At 36.9% G+C, this 17991-nt stretch overlaps 1 protein-coding gene across 1 annotated transcript in view; it reads left to right on the forward strand.

Moving 5' to 3' along the window:
- LOC149068359 (uncharacterized protein CG3556-like) overlaps positions 1-17991 on the forward strand; it is a 38558-nt gene that overhangs the window by 649 nt on the left and 19918 nt on the right. The window contains exons 2-5 of the mRNA XM_089251621.1: positions 1588-1734; positions 4720-4851; positions 7304-7532; positions 16423-16676. Coding sequence (XP_089107747.1) covers positions 1588-1734; positions 4720-4851; positions 7304-7532; positions 16423-16676 — 762 coding nt within the window. The remainder of the gene's footprint in view (positions 1-1587; positions 1735-4719; positions 4852-7303; positions 7533-16422; positions 16677-17991) is intronic.

Here is a 17991-nt window from a genome sequence, read left to right on the forward strand (position 1 = left end):
TGCGTATAATTTTTTTCTCTTTATCCTCTCACTGGCATTAACGAGATGTCACAGCTTCTTAAAAGCCTTTGTTTTAGTAATGGCAAGCCCGGATATTTTTGTAGAGCAGATTTCGCAATCGAACATGTTTATCTGTCTCTCTTGACCGTCATGAGATAGGTTAGTTTTACCCTACTGCAGCGTTTGGTTTACGAAGTTAACCTGTATACCCTTCGGGGTGGATCAGGAGGTGTGTCAATGAGATTACCTATCTCTATGACGTTGCACCTGCTGAAAATCAGAGGAAAGCTTACTTCATAAATATATATATATATATATATATAACATTTTAGGGGGGTGGGGATTAGTGATACCTGCCATGCCAGTCGAAAGTTAAATTGAAAAATATGCATGAGAAATCACTTATTCATAAAAAATGAAATCTGAAAATTTTTTTGCTGAATTTAAGGTTGAATATCCCTGTTAGCTGTATGGATACAGGGCCAAAATCATGTATTATGATCATATATATATACAGCATGATAGTTAAGTGATTAATGATCTAAAGCAGTGGTGGAGAAACGGAGCAAACCAGTTTTGTGGTATAATTCCTCTTATTTGTCGGTAAATTCTCAATTCTATTAAAGAAATAGCGACTCTGAAATCCTTACCCATTCCACCAGTCTTGTCAAAAATATGAATTAATATTTAAGATGGCTTGTTGCCATCAAGTTGTGAATTTGAGTATCGACTCAACTTTTTTTAACTTTATTACCTCTTCTCTGTTGTTGTAGCAATTGTGGGGGGAGGGGTTGCATTTCTATTGCCTCTATTGTATAATCCGGACAGTAAACAAGGGCTGTGTAAATTGTTTTTTATAACGATCTGCCAGCGATGAGTTTGATCTTTGGTGTGTAATCGGGGGGGGGGGTACAGGAGGGGGGATTGACAGACTACAGTTAGAACATCTTTCTTAGAATTCGATTAGATGGTCATTGGTGACTGAGAGTGTGGTCTGCTCTTGCACACATCTCTGTTATTAGTTCCTCGTATGTTCTTCGATTCTAGCAGCTAACAACGTCGTGCTTATTTAGACCCCGTGATAGTAGCAGGAGTCTATAGGATACCTTGAATGTTCAATGGTATCAACAAATTTTCATTTCTTCATGAGCTATTCAAATAGAATTATTTTTCTGTTCATTTTGCCTATGCAAATGCAGAAGAGAAATCAAGAGACATTTCCATCTGGAAAACACATTAGTGAAGTATGTATGAGTGTTTGAAGAGGCTATATATCTGTTAACAGATGAATTCTAATATCCTTGTTGCTTCTTAATATGTCCATCCATTCCAAGCAAAGATGGAAGGGTTTGGGAAAAGCAACAAAACAAAGTTAGCAATAGGCTTCGAATTAGTTGCTATGGCAAAAAATTAGTTTTTAAACCCGTGTAAACTTTACTTTTGTTACAGGAAATTAATTACAGTACAATTTTTGGATTTTCGTAATGCAATGTGCCGTTATTAATTGATTCCTTCATTTCTCAAATAATTGATTCAACATAGTAAAAAACATGTTTTCGCCTATTCATTTTGGCGATTTTCTATTAGGAAAACCAAAAACAAAGGATTTTGGAGATTATGGAAAGTGCAAGAGAGATCAATTCCGATGTCAAAATGGAAACTGCATCAACAGAGGTTGGTTCTGTGATGATCAAAACGACTGTGGAGATAACTCTGATGAAAAGCATTGCAGTTGTAAGTCACTTTTTACGTTTGCACTAGCTGTTACCCGCAGCTTCGCTCGCGTGAATTTGGTAATTCCAAAATTACTGCGGAATGATTCTCACATATGGCATTTGAACACCTCTTGACCCCCTTTGGCGATGAACTTTCAGAAATCCAGTCTTAGTGGGTATCTACATTGAAAAATGTAATATACTTATACGGAATTTCATATTTATGGCTTCATCGATATTGGCTCAGTGATGATTGCTCCATATAACCTTTGAACCCACCCTTAGGGGGTTGAATTTTGAAAAATCCCTTCATACAAGGAAACGCTCCTAAGCTAAGCTCATAGAATCCGACGAAAATTTTACAGGGGTTAGTAGATGGCTCATAATATGTACAGTGAAAAAAAAAGTAGCTGCGGAATTGCAACAGAAAAGCTGTAAAAAATAAATGCAAATCACATCAACATTTTAACGCCAATACTTGGTGTGGATTCAGAGAAAAGCGGCAAATTCTTAAATGAACTGTCCGTGTTTCCTCCAAATGAGTTTAAATCTGGTGGAAAGTTATTTTTGGGTATTTTGCATTCAAAAGTGTTTGAAATCGAGTTTATATATATATTTTTAGTCTATAATCGTGCATTTCCTACACTTTTATTTTACATAAGTGAAACAAATTAGCGAGTTGCAATAAGTTTTTGTTATTGTTTTGTTTAAAACTGAAAAGTCTTTCTGCATGAAATTGCATACCTCGATGTTTTGAATCTATTTTTTCAAACCAGCTGTGGCTTTCAAATAGGAAATGCCACCACATATTAATATGTTCAACGTGGTGTGGATGCAGTACCACGAATCCTCGGTTCAAGAAGTGGAGCTGACAGATTTTACAGAAGCCGAAATAAATTTAAAAAATAAAATAATGGAAATTTTGAAAAAACCTGAATCTCTATTTGCGAAATGTTTAGTGATGAAGTAGAAGACACTCTGAATTTTGAGTCATCGGAGGTTGACGAAAGTGAATTTGAAAATTCTGATTTTGACATTACAGATTGTTAATATTATATTATAGACATATTTAAATGAGGAATTCCAGAGTATCCCATTTGAAACTAAAAGAGCAGCCGTTGAATACTGGCGTAGCAGTAAAAAAATGAAACATTGCACACTAAAATCAAAGCAAGTATAGATTTGTAAAATGTTTGTCTCGAATGGGAAAATCAAGTCAACAAATTTTATGATAAGAGGCACAAACTATACGAAATTCAAAAATATGTTTTCAAAAGTTTCAGGATGCGAGGCGCAGGCATGTAAACGTACATGACTCGGATTTGAAAAGCCGGGCTTGTAATAAAGCTCTGTCCCTAGAAGTGCCTTTCAAAGCTTCCGGAAAATGGTTCTGTAATTTTAAACAGAAATGTAGAATTGTTGGCAGAAAAATTACTAAAATGATTACTCAAAAGCAGATTTATCAAGAGGATCATATTGTAAATGCTTCAAAAGCATGTGTAAATGATGCATTTACTTTTTTTTTAAGAATTCACAGTTGAAGGATAACCAGATGTTTAATACTGATCAATCGGGTTTTACTAAAGACATTCATTCGGGAAGAACGCTTAATTTTTTCAGGTTCAAAACAGATTGTAATTGCTGCACAATCCATCCATGCTACGGCCCATTCATGTACTGTACCCATTCTGTGTTAATTTTTTTTTTTTTCAAATATAGCAGGTAGCGACAATTATATAGTTAAAGTTACTTCATTATTTTTAGATATCAGCAAAGCTTTTGTTACTGTGAGTCATAATATTCTAGCCAAACTCGAATGTGTAGGAATCCGGGATTTGCCACTTAAATATTTAAAAACATATCATACTAACAGAGTTCAAAGTGTGGTGCAAAAACCCGCTATTACTCATATTTTCTGACCTCAAAGTACGGGCGAGTACTTAATAAAAGTTTGTTTTGTACTTCTGAACTGATCTGTTTTGAAAATTTACCGCAGAAAAACGAAGTCGGAACATAGAAATATATTTCACATATTTCAAGATAAACTTTTAATGCCTATTTTAATTGCAATGAGCATAAAATCAGGTACACTGTACAGCAGTATTTTTCAACGAACTCCCGTGGGTCCGTGGGACCATTTTCATTTAGTATTATTGCATGAAGGACACATTCAGTGTCGTGAAATTGTAATTTATTGCTTGAAATTGTAATTTATTGCTTCAATTAATGACACTCAAAATGATAAAAAAAACAACACATTTTGGATTTCATGGGGGAGTCATGGGGAAACAGCTTGGGAATTGTCCTTCGCTACAGGAAGTCCGTGGTATCTTGACTTTCACTAAAGGGGGTCCGCTACATCAAAAAGGTTGGAAAACACTGTTGTACAGTACAAATACACAAATACACACACTTTCAAAAGGAGCAGAACATAAACGTAAAACAGGCTACCTTATAAAAATTATTCAAAATTTTCTTACTAGTCATTGATAAATGATTGCACAAATGTGAAAAAGTAATATTGTAATTTCATTAATGTATTATTGTTTTTAAACTAAGCCGGATAGTCGAGGATCTACTGTACTTATTAGTAGTGTTTAGTGCAGTGTTTCTCAAACCAGGCGGAGATCTAGGCAGAAGGGCGATGGGGTGATTCATCCCCCCCTCCCCACACTAGCCAAGTAATTGATCTTTTTGGGGGAGTTCCCATGAAATACAGGAAGATGCAATGAATCTGCACAATGAATTGCACCTCTCAAAACGTTGCTCTAGATCCATGTCTCTCCCAGATGGGGGGGGGGGGGGCAGTAGAAGCTATGGGTATAATAGGAGATCCTATGGGTTGACTTAAGATTAGAGGCGATGAGAAAATTCTTCTCAGGAAGGAGGCGATAGAACAAAGAAGTTTTGAAAACTGTGGGATTCAGTATTTTATGAAAAAAAAAAAAAAAACTGTGCCACTCCGTGATTAAAAATATTTAAATCGATTTCTACCTTATTTCAGCCTACATGAGGTATGGTTGTCCAGATCATTATCCCCACTTTTTGTGCCAGAACCAGTACGGGTGTATACCAAAACCTTGGCATTGTGATGGCGTCCATGATTGCTCTGACAATTCAGATGAGCTTGGTTGCTGTAAGTATTCATTTTTTATTTTTTTGATTCAGTTAACTGAATGAGCGAAAGCTCACAGCATAGCTTTGATAATTTAGCAAAGGCAGTAAATCAAGAGTACACAGTATTCTCCAAGTATATCTTATGAGTGTGTATTTCTTGTTAAAAATTGCATCGTGATAGCAATGTTTACTTAATTACAATTTCTCTCGCAATTTAAATGCTGTATTAATTATCTTGCAAGAAGAAAAAAAAAAATCACGAGTAAATAATGGGTTTTGAAAAACCAAATAGTTTTCCTTAATAATGATTCCTGGCAAATAAAGGCTTTATTGCTAAATAGATTGGCGTTTGTCAATTTTTATTTTGTGTGGACATACATGCAGGCTGATTCAAATCGCTTGTCCACGGGACTATCTCTGCAACCGTTGCCTGTAGAGGTAAACTTTCAATAACGAAAGGTTTTAAAATGACATGCATGTCCTTAAATGCTGTAATTTTTTTGAGGGGTTTGTACACATTAAAAAATAAAATTTTCTTGTGTGTGTTGAAGCTCCCAGTTAGTGAAGCGTAGAACTCTAATTTGAAAAGGAAGTTGCAAAAAATTCCATATTTTTAAATGCAGTTTGAACGGAGACTTAAGATTTCAGCATTTATTAAAGTGATTCAGGGTGTAGTTAACAAATCATGAAATGTAAATTGAATTCAACGCGTAAAAATTCTTCAAAAAATGTGTATGCCATTGTGAGTAACAAAAATAAAACTCAACAATTTTAATGATACTTTTCATTTGTATTTCTTATGTGATCAGTTAGTCAAAAATTGGAATCACCAGTTTTTCCAGCATCTTCTGGAGAGACATTTTTTTCATTTATTTTTCAAGACTTTAACATGTTTTTTCATTTATTTACTTTTGTATTTCTCTTCTTGTTCTTTAAAAGGTTGAATAATTAATTTTTTGTAATCCAAAATAATCTTGTGAGGGATAAAAAGTATCCGACACAGTGAGCAATGAAAAATATAAGATAAGTTGTCAAGACATGATAATTTTTCATCTTTAATATCTGGATGAACATTGCACTTTAAAATATGGAACTTTTTGGAAATACCTTTTTTGGATCAGATTTAATATTTTGTTAATCACGTTATTAGTTTAAGTAGTTAGTAATTATTAGTAGATCATTAGTAATTATTAGTAGTTAGTAAGTATTAGTTAATAATTACGTTATTAATTAAGTTTTAGCATACAGTATCCATGTTATAGAAGTAAATTGCTTCACTTTTTTCTATGTATGCAACCCTTAGAAAAAAATTACATTTTAAGAAACCGCATGTAATTCGAAAAGTTTTTTTTTTTTGTGGTTAAAAGCATGGTTGCAGAGATTGACCTGAGGGCAAACAATTTGAAATACCCCGTATACGAATATAATTCTACTGGAATATTTTGTCAGGAAAGTCTATCCTTGGTAAATATCACAGCTTCGTCTTTCTTTTCCATTTAAATTTTTTGAAGACCATATACAGTAAAACCTCATCAAGTCGTCACCCCGGTTATGTCATCGTTTTTCTTCAGGCCTGTTCAGCTTTCATAGACAACTATGTTACCTTCGTTTACTCGTCGCTAATTTCGTACTCGTCACCATGAAAAAGTTCGAGCTAGAAGAACAGATCATTTCTATGGCTTCCTTTAAAAAAATAGCTTATTTAGCCGGACACGTATATTTCAAGACAATAAGTTAAGTAATAAAAGCTCTAAAAAGGTAAAAACTTCAATATCTTCTTTTGAAATCTATAAATTTCATCAATGATGAAATATTAATTCATATTTTGATAAAAAATGTTATATTACTTTAAATTCATACGATTTTCACAATATTAAGCATTGAAACTGACGGCACTTCGCTTAACTTCTCACTCCGCTTAAGTCGTCATAATTTATCGATAACATGAGGTGAAAATTGACATCGAGGTTTTACTGTATATCAGTGTTTCCCACAAGTGGGGGCGAAGGAACAGACCAGAGAAGCAATAGAAGCCAAAGATACAGTAAGGAACTCGGTGCCCGAGTGGCATGGTGGTAAGATGCTCGTCTACCATCGTGAAGGTTGGTGTCAGGGTCTCGGGTTCGAACCCAAGGGAGGATATCGATAAGATGTTTTCCCTAACCGAACTCGAGGCGACCACCGATAGACAGCGCCTTCGCTTCCAGCTCATCTCACTAATGGCAGTAAATTGCAATATAGCGATGTGGCCAGAGTTGGTGTTTGGTGAAGTAGTAGTAGTAAGGAACTCTATGGGTTAGCGTAACAATTTAGGAGATGGGAGGAAAATTCTCAGAAGTACAGCGATGAGACAAATAAGTTTAGATTAAGAAGACTCTGATATAAAGGATTAATTTGCTTTTATCACATTGCATTGTCTTCAGTTAGCCTGTATTGCTGAATCGAATAATTTATCCAAAAATATTTTTCAGTAAATGATGTAGAAAAAGTTCTTGGGGCGATCGAAGCCAGAAATCGAAGCATACTATGGATAAAAAGCCTGAGGAAAAATGTATTTGGACGAGCAAAATGGGGAAGAAATGTTTTCCGCATTGCGACATTGCTGTATTTGACTGATAAGGAGTACTTCTCTACTGAGAATAGCATTGGAACAGAGATAAGCTATGAAGTTGAGACCCGTTTACTATCAAGACTATTAAGGTAATATGGAGCAGTGAGAGTAAAAACTGGGCTTACCTAAAAGTTTTTTGTTGTACGTATTTAACTTATACAACAAAGAAATTTTGGGCACGTCCAGTTTTGGTACAAAATGCCAACGAATTTCATACATATTTTATGGTGGTAGTAAATTAACCCTAATCACACACACTAGATGGCAGTCCATTAGATAGTTTTTATTTTTATTTATTTCTAACTTAGCTCGATAGTCTACTACTACTAAATCATGAAAGCACCTCGTCCACATTCCTCTGCGGAGTTTCTGACGAATTGGTGCATTTTAGAATGTGAGTGTACGTGTTGTGAACCTAACGTGAGGGTTGTTACTGTGCAATGCTTATGTGCAGTGCTGACATCTGCTACCAATTTTTCTAACTATGAGTAGCGAAGTGCAATGATTGAATAATTGTACCGTTGTAGGCCTGTTGCTCTCTGTAACGAAACATTGTAAAAGGGAGATCGGCTCGCATACGTGCCTCGCAGTTAGGAACCACAGAAAACCAACTTCAGATGACCTGTGTGATATTTTTTATGGGAATAGTTAAAAAAAGAAAAAAATGTAGTGATAGTATTGAAATACTATTTAGGCACAAACATGAAATAAAAGGTGCTTAATAGGAATATAAAAATTATGAATAGTTTAAAAACACCTGAAACTGGAAATTCACTTCAAAATGAAACAGGATAAAGTAAAAAAATACCAGTTCCCCATATGCTGCTGTTTTGTCATCAAGAAACGTTTGGCATTGTCATGATCAAAAAGCATGGCATCAGCTCTGGCAAACTTTTCAAGAAACCTATCGTTCACGTCGAGTCCCGTTTGATGTACATATGCAAAATTTGAATACGATAGATCTAAAAATTGTAGATCTATATCGAGAACACACACAGACAGAAAATCAATTTTATATATATAGATACATGCATTGGTACCGTAATTGCCTGCTTATAATCCACAGATTATACGTTAAGAAACATTTAAATTTTTAGTGCAAAGTTATTCTATTGCAGCTTTTTTTTTTAGAGAGATGGAAATCTAGGCTATATGCATATAAAATTGATTTTTGTCTGTGTGTGTTCTCTATACTAATCTACAATTCTATATCGATCGGCGCCAAATTTTGCATATATGCCAAATAGGGCCCCGGATTGAACGATAGGCTACTTTAAAATTTCGTCAGAGCAGGGCAAATGCCCGAAATGGGCAAAAACTGTCGGGAAACAATAGTTTCTGTGGCTCAATAATCACTTTCGGAATGTTTACTTTGATTATACTATGGTTCCCTAGCAATGCGTTTGAGACATGCATATACCTTTGCAATAGTTTGTCACTTCTTTAATCCTGTCAGTATATGTATAGGGTTAGTTTTTAATAAAAAAAATTAGTTTAATTATTTGTTAATTAGTTTTTAATAATTATTATTAGTTTAATTAGTTTTTAATAATTATTATTAGTTTAATTAGTTTTTAATAATTATTATTAGTTTAATTAGGTTTTAATAATTATTATTAGTTTAATTATTTGTTAATTAGTTTTAATAGTAATTTTAATAGTTTATAATGATTTGTCACTTTTCAATCCTCTCAGTAATTGAAGAAAACCCGGGCAACGCCGGGTATTATAGCTACACCCGTCTCTCCATTTACGCGGAGTATCCGTTCTACGTGGATTCGTTTTAAGCGATTGAAAAAATCTCGTAAATATAGACTCTGTCAGTGCAAAAGAAAATTATCGCTGAATCACCATAACTGGTTTGTAGAAAACGCTGGCTGCTTAAATTCAGATCGCGTAAATTGATATCGCGCACAAAAAGTGCCGCGCATAAAAATTACGCGTAAATAGAGTTATAATTTACCACGTAGAAAGAGACTCGTGTAAGAAAATACCGCTTAAACGGGGGAACAGATGTAGTAACAATATACACATTTTTAAAAATTAACTATTAAAAGAAGTAAAATAGTTATTGGAAGATTATTATAGATGACAGAAACAATGAGAAATAATCTGTAATTTCTTTATAACGAAATTTCGTTATTATGAAGTGTCTTTAGGAGGACTTTCTCCGGTCTATTGGAGTTCGCTATAATGGGGTTCGACTGTACCATAGATATAATACAGTAAAACCTGTCTTCAACGTTCAACGGAGCCTGTATTAAGTGAAAACCTGTCTATAACGGGAAAAAATCGTGGTCCCGTGTGATTTCAATTCCACAACACACATAAAAAAAAACCTGTATTAAACGGAACCTGTCTAACGCGGAAGCGGAAAGGTAAATTTTATCCTTTAGAGCGGAAAATTTCACATAAACACTTCGATTGTTTCGTTACCAATTGACCAAAGGATCATACAAAATATTAGTGCTTCTGTCGAAATTTTTAACGCAATGACCGCTTGCCACAATGCAAGTTCCACTTTACCCACCCTTACGTTTGTAAAAACCGTTACCGTACTTGATGGTGTGGTTTTTGAAAAGCCACATGTAGTGAAGCAGATGCTTTCTGATATTGTAACAAAATTTTTCGGTATAAAGCTCTACAGGAGAGAAATCAGTGTAATGGTTAGATTTCCAAATGATATACAAGACCTAAAAAATTGTATGCAAGCTGCTTTCCGTGATCGCAAGTGCTGAGCAGGGCCGAAATTAGAGGGAGGGCCCCAGTTATAACGGAGCCTCTGGTCGTCGAGCCACCTGTTGATGCAGAAGCAATCTCCACGAACAACGACAGTTTAGAGGGCGAATGGGTGGTCGTGGATGAGGTAGTGGGGGGGGGGGGGAGGATAGTGATAGGAGTTTAATCATCGGCGATTCTATGGTTAGGGAACTTGGGAACCGAGTGTGTAGGGATTTTCGGGGTTTCGAGCGCTGTTGTCTTCCTGGGGGGAAGATTGGCAACGTTCGAGACGTTTTTCATCGCCGAAAATTGCCCTTGCGAGTGATACTGTGGGTGGGAACGAATCAGGTAGGAGCGAATATTAGTAAGTCTCTGTCAGATTATTGGGATTTACTATTATCCGCTAGGGAGGGGGGTTCATATGTGGCAGTGATACAAGTGCTGCCAAGGGGTAGTAGGGGTATAGGAGTAGGATCCACCAATTCAATATAGGCCTTAAGGACATTTGCTCCTCACTTGGGGTCACGTTCTTGGAGCTTCCCGCATTTACCGATAGGTGGCTTCGTTCGGATGGGATCCATCTAAATAAGAGGGGGGGGGGGTCTGGGAGGTTTACGATAGTCTTAGTTCAGGTTTTTTACTCCCAGACCACGTTGCCGGGAAAGCGGGTTAGTTAATGATAATCACAACAGTACTGACGAGAAAATACCCACCTCTGACTTGGATGGCTTCTCGATTGACACTAAATCACCGGGCAAATTAAAATGTGTGCTAATAAATGCCAGGAGCTTGGGTAATAAGAAAGATTTTTTAGAAACTATGATAGTTGTGGAGGGCTTGGATCTTATAGCCATTACAGAATCTTGGGCAAACGATGGGGATGAATCTTTCTTACACATCTCAGGATACGATACTTTTTTGAGAAATAGATCTGATAGGAAAGGGGGTGGAGTGTTGATATACGTGAAATCCTGTTTGAAGGCTAGAGAGTGTAACGTGCAGAGAAGTGATATTGAAACCATATGGGTTGAACTTGAGAACAAAAGACGTCATAAGCTTATTGTTGGGATTTGTTACAATCCACCGAATAGGGATCAAAAACTACATCGCCAAAATGCATGATGAAATTTCCTGCATGTGTAAGCGTAAGAAGGTTGTCATACTAGGGGATTTCAATTACCCAGGTATTGATTGGGAGAACCTTTCGTCTAGAGATCAGTATGAAAGAGACTTTTTTAAGTTGGTGCTCGAAATTTTTTTGTATCAGCATGTATCAGAAGCCACTAGGAGTACTGCTATTTTGGATTTAGTTCTTACTAGTTCTGAGGATCTAGTTGAACATGTTTCGGTGGGGGAAGAGTTTTCTTCCAGTGATCATCGTATCGTCAGATTTCCCTTTTCCTCAGGTGAGGATGATAACAAAAGACTGGTTCCTTGTTTTCGGAGAACTAACTTTGATGTTTTGAGAGGAGTGTTAGCGGAAGTTTCCAAAGACCGGTTGAAATCAGTAATGGTGGTAAGTCAATGGGAAGAATTTAGTACGAAACTGTCCTCTGTTGTGCACGACGTCATACCCTCTGTTCGAAAAAAGCGTGTTTGTACATCGCACCCTCTATGGTTCACGGATAGCGTGCGTAACCTTTATCTTGAAAAGAAAAGATCATTCAGAGAGTATAAAAGTGTGTGAGGTGACCTATCGTTGTTTACTGAGAAAAGAAGAGTGTTGAAGAAAGCGATAAGGGATTGTAAAAAGGACAGAAGTTGAATCTAAGTTGGCAGATAACATTGGCTCTGACCCAAAATCATTTTTTCGATACGTCAATAATGGATGTAAAGGGATAGTCGGCCCCCCTCTCGATAGGAGGCTCTAGGTTAGAGAGCAATGTAGGCATGTGTAGTGCTTTCAATGACTTTTTCGCGTCGTTTTTAATGGAGATAATGATATTTATTTATTTATTCACGTCTCAACAGGCAAGGATTGCCCAATTACAGAGATGGACAAGAGAAGAAAAATACAAAAGCACAAATACAACAAACTACAAAAAAAAACAAAAAAAAAACAATGGAAATACATACGGAAAATCATAATGACATGAATATTGAATACTCACATATAACTTTTAAGAAATTATCTTATAGTTGAATTGAACATATCTCTCGGGTTTTACATCGCACTGATTATATATATTGCACATCTCAAAAATAGGGGACAGTCGTAAAATATTTGTTCGGATTTTAGGGAGGGGAAAAGTTCGCCGAACAGGCCTATTTCCAATTGGCACAGAAAAATCAACAAGTTGAAGAAGGTGGCGGTCATCAATTATATTATTGACAATTTTATACAAAAAGCGAAGGTAACTTCTTCTTCTTCGGCATTCCAATGATTGGAAATGGAAAAAACGTCGCAGTTCAGTTGTACTTACGTCACTGATGTAGACGTGAAATTGCCTGTAAAACATGTAACGTAGAAATCTGTTCTGGACTCTTTCTAGAAGCAGTGAGTCTTGATTGTTGTGAGGACTCCATATAATAGTGCAGTACTCTAGTTTCGGGAGCACGTAAGTCCTGAAAAGTGTCACGATTGTTGTGATTGATTTGAAATTATTGCTGCTCCTCACAACAAATCCTAGCAGTTTTAAGCATTTATTGGTGAGATCATATATGTGATCTGTAAATGCAAGCTTGGAGTCAAAGAAAACACCAAGGTCTTTGATTACGGAAACACGACTGATCGAAACAGCATCAATGGTGTAGTCGAATTCGGTCGATGACAATTTTCTTGTATAGCTGATGACGTGGCATTTTCGAACATTAAGCTGGAAGAAATTAGCCATCAGACACTTTGATGCACTGAAGCATCGAGGAAGGCCATTCACGAATATTAAGAACAGCAATGGTCCAAGATTAAAACCCTGGGGGAACACCTGATCCACTGACATACTTTGTTGAAATTCTGTTATGAAATACAACTTGGGATGTTCTCAAATTTAAGTAGCTGGTGAACCACTTGATAGAGTTCTCGGACACATTGAAAGAACGGAGTTTGTGAAGTAGTGTCTGACGATTTATTTTGTCGAAAGCCTTAGTGAAATCCGTGTAAATGACGTCGGTTTGCTTGTTGGCGTCGATTGACTTAGCAAGATCGTGAGTGAGATGAACAAGATTTGTTTCAGTAGACCGATTCGGCGAAAACCCATGTTGAGATGGAGATAATTCAAGACGGATATGGTTGTACAATTTGCAATATACGATGTGCTCGAAGAGTTTAGAGACGGTGGATAAAATAGAAATGGGTCTATAGTTGGTGACTTCAGATACTAGACCGCTTTTTAAAATCGGAATGACATTTGCGAGCTTCCAAGAAGATGGGAAAACATTTTTACGCAAGGAGAGATTAAAGAGAATTACGAGAGGTTCTGAAAAAATATTTCCACATGCTTTGATTACGAAGGCTGGAATACCATCTGGGCCTATGGATTTGACAGATTTCATATGCCGTATAGTGCCGATAACATCACTTTCAGTTATTTCACCAATGTCAAAAATATCAAGTCTATTAGCTATCTGATGTTCACTACTGTAGTCTTCCCAAGATGTACTTTGAACCTGAGAAGAGAATACAGACTGGAAGTACTCGGCGAATTTGTTTGCAATTTCCTCATCCTCCGAAAAACTCATTCCTTCATAATTGAAGTTTCTCGGGGTAAGTTTTCGTTGAGATTTCGTAAAGTTCCAAAATGTAGAAGGGTCCGTATGAATATGATCTTCAATGCGGCGATAATTCGCGTCCCGTGAACTTCGGATCAGGGATTTAACGAGTCTACGTTGGTCACGAAAATTGTTAAGATGCAATTGACCATTACTAGATGGAAGTTTATTTCTAATTGGATTTTTCTTGCGTATATTCGATATACGGGTGTTGGTTGCATGGGGTAATAAAATCCTCAACGATATTCAAGTACAAGACGTGGAGGTCCTAAATCTTCTAAGAAATGTATGTGCAAGCATACAGGAGTAGTGTTGCTGAGGGTATCGTCCCAAGGGATTGGAAACTTGCTAATGTTGTTCTGATATTTAAGAAGGGTAGTAGAGAAGCTGTGTCCAATTATCGTCCAGTGAGTTTGACGAGTTCCCTCTCGAAAATTTTGGAAATTATCATAAAAAGGCAGTATGGACAGACGAGAATAATGTATTGTCGAATAATCAGCATGGGTTCAGGAAGGGGAAATCATGTGTGACTAACCTCCTTTGCTTCTATGATCACGTGACTAAGGCTTTGGGTAAGAGCAAAAATGTAGATGTTGTTTACCTTGATATCCAGAAGGCATTTGATCGGGTCCAACATGGTAAACTCTTGAAGCGTTTACACGAGATTGGAATTGGGGGCAACTTGCTGAATTGGATAGAATCGTGGTTAAGAGATAGGTCGGAACGAGTTATGGTGGACGGGGTATTCTCTGGTTGGAAAGAAGTCACAAGTGGAGTTCCTCAAGGAAGTGCCCTTGGCCCCATACTTTTTCACTTTTTATCGATTATCTCGATCAGGGTATCTATGGGATTGCTAGCAAATTCACAGATGATGTGAAGCTAATGGGGGTAATCGGGAATCAAAACGATAGGGAGTTGCTCCAGACCAACTTAAACAGGATTGCAGCATGGACAAATTAATGGAGCATGACGTTTAGCGGTGATAAGTGCATGGTCGCTCTGTCTCAAAATTTCAAGGGAAGAAAATGTTTGTGTCTTTTCCAAAGGGTCGATCCGACGTACGCCCCTGCGCATTATGAAAAACGAAAAAAAAAAATAAAAAAATAAGAAGGGAAAAAGAAATTTTTGTATTACAAAAATAGAATTATCGCGATAATTTTGATTAGGAATTTTATCTATGAAAATTAGGTAGGTACCGCATACTTATTGCTCTTGTACATCAAAATACGAAGATAGCGCGCCAAGTTATTAATACCATGATTCTGTAATTCAATCCGTCACGGGGGTGGGGGGTTGCGTGCTTCAAAAAAAGAGGGGACCGGACAATAGAACTAGCAGACTGCTCGGAGCAGTCTGGTTAATCTTTTGTCTATATCGATGATTCCCAACGTGGGCGTTGACGCCTCCCTTGGGGGAGATGGGAAGTTCCAGTGGGGTGGTAGAAGCTACGGGTATAACATAGGATCCTATGGGTTAGATTGCGTTGAGGGATGATGTGAGAAAAAAAATTTTGAAGAAGGGGGCGATGGGACAAAAAAGGTTGGGAAACTATGGTCTATATCAGCGGTTCTCAACCGGTGCTCACACGGAGCCCTTGGGGCTCCGCGGCAGCTCGAGAAAAATACAAAAAAAAGGTAAATTCGAAAAAAATAATTATAAGTATTTTTGAATAATAATAAATCGCTAACTTTGATGAATGAATGAAAAATAGGCCTACGGGGCTCCTCCATAGAAATTATATACCAGAAAGGGCTCCGCGAGTCAAAAAATGTTGAGAGGTTGAGAATCGCTGGTCTATATCATCGCCTCCCTTCTTCAGAAATTTTTTTCTCCCATCGCCCCCCAACGCAATCTAACCAGTAGGGTCCTATGTTATACCCGTAGCTTCTACCATCCCCCTGGAACTTTCCATCGCCTCCAAGGGGGCATTAACGCCAACGTTGGGAATCGCTTGTCTATATGGACTGCATATTTTGTTATTGGCGAATTGAATTTCTACATTCGTATTATACAATGACATTTTCGCCCTCAAAGTACCAGCATTAGCATCTGCAGATTGCATGAAGGAAAATATGGCGATTAAAATTTCGAAGGCCTTCCACTCAGGGTCGTAGCAAACATGATTCAGCCGCAGAGGACAAACATTGTTTTGCCGCCCCCCCCCCACACAACTTTAAAATTCGATAATTTTATAACGGAATTTGTTCCCAATTAAAAAATTACCACCCCTTAAATTTTGCAGCCCGGGGCAGTTGTTCCCCCCCCCCCGGTCTCCCCCGTCCCGATCCTGATTCCACTCAATCTATAGTAAATAAGCTTATTTATACACTTAGCTATCATTTGACCATTCTTGTCATGATTGCAGTTTAAAATTGATTCTAGATTACCTGTATCATAATTCTGACAAAAAAAAGTTGGTGGGCTAACCGTTCTGTGAGAGGGGGGTCTTTTCTATGGTACGCATATGCGTGAGATTTTTGTACAAATGTATTTTCTGAGAACCCACGTTGTTTATTTGTTAAAAAATCTTGATACGTATATGCTTTTCAGGCATGAGCATGATCCACTCTCAGCCAGTGAGTTGGCACTTGCAATCCATGCTCTTCTCGTAACTTGTAAAGATCCAAACGATTTCAAAGGAATGAATTTCGTGGATGACCTGAGACAAATTGTGGATGAGCAAGAGGATTATGCAAATCCTTTCTCACTTCTGGCTCTTTGCAATGCAGGAGACACGATGACACAGTTAGATATCGACAAACTGATAAATATCACCAAAAATCCTTTGCATCCTGTATGGACAGGTACTGATACACCCTCTGATACTTACTAGTTCTTTTGATTTAAAAGAAAAAAGTAGGAAATTATTTTTCTTGTGAATTTGTTTGCGTGAACACATGAATTTTTTAGATATTTGTTATGGTATATATATGATAAAAATCTGGGACTATGTATAATCACCTACCATTTTGTTAAGTTTGATAAATTTTGGGAATTGATCACATTTAGCGGTGATTATGTATAATCCCCAGGTCATATTGGTAAGCGCAACAAATTGTCAATAAATTGCTTGAATTTGCTAGAAATTATGATTACGCCAACCTTTTCATATTTTTGTGTGTCATGTACCACATTATACCTTGATCTAGCATTTAATGCTTTCAGTGGGTTCCCTCCCACATTCATATAATTTCGCAAGTTCACAATTTCTCTCACTTTTGTGAATACCGATTTTAACCCCTGAATTCTGCTCGTTTTTCCCCCCTTGAATATCTTTGCATGCATGCATCCTCGAGGATTGGATATACTCAGGAAATACTTGTGCAGGGCTTCTCCACTTGTTCTACTTTCCCTACTTTTTTTACCAAACTTTGTCAACAAAATTCGTGTAACTTTTATTATAAATGAAAAGGGAATCTCATCGAAATATTGTCAAATAATACAAATGTAGTAGATTACATTAATGATTCCGGTAGGTTAGATGCTGGGGTGGGGATGCTGCTCTAGCACACACAACGCAGATCAGTACAGGATGAAAATGTGCACAGCTGGACAAGGGTCCGAAGCAACACCCCACTTTAGGGGGGAAGAGAAGAACTCAGTTATTTTCCATTTAAGTTTTTTTTTTAATTGGGGGTGACCCATATATGTCGGCTATTTAAATGTCGAAAACACTATTATACAAGCGGGAGAATAATTTGGTCACAGCTATACTACAAATCTCAAACGTTTGTTAGAGAGAAGGGTGAGGATATATACTGTAGGGGAACTTTGAGGGGATATATTGGAGACAGCTACACATTTTAAGGAAGTTAACCAATGGTCTTTAATGGTCACACAAATGAACACACTCAAAATTATTTATCATGACTTGAGATTGCATGGAATGACAAGTTAACGATTTTGAGGAGGGTCCAAATAGTCCCTCAAAAACTAAATCTGTTGAAATTCTCAAATTGTTATTTTGTGCGTGTATGAAAAATTATTTTTATCAAAGTGATGTGTAGCCATTGGATCAAGATAGTCATGAAAATGTTATACTGTAATAAAGAGCAAACATGTCAAATTAAAGCTGTAGAAAAGGTAAGACGTGTTTTTTTTTTGGTTGCTTATTCTAAA

This window comes from Pholcus phalangioides, unplaced genomic scaffold (assembly GCF_987345545.1).
Source record: "Pholcus phalangioides strain wild (caught in Gottingen) unplaced genomic scaffold, Ppha-v1.0 ptg000027l_1, whole genome shotgun sequence".
Classification (NCBI taxonomy): Eukaryota; Metazoa; Arthropoda; class Arachnida; order Araneae; family Pholcidae; genus Pholcus; species Pholcus phalangioides.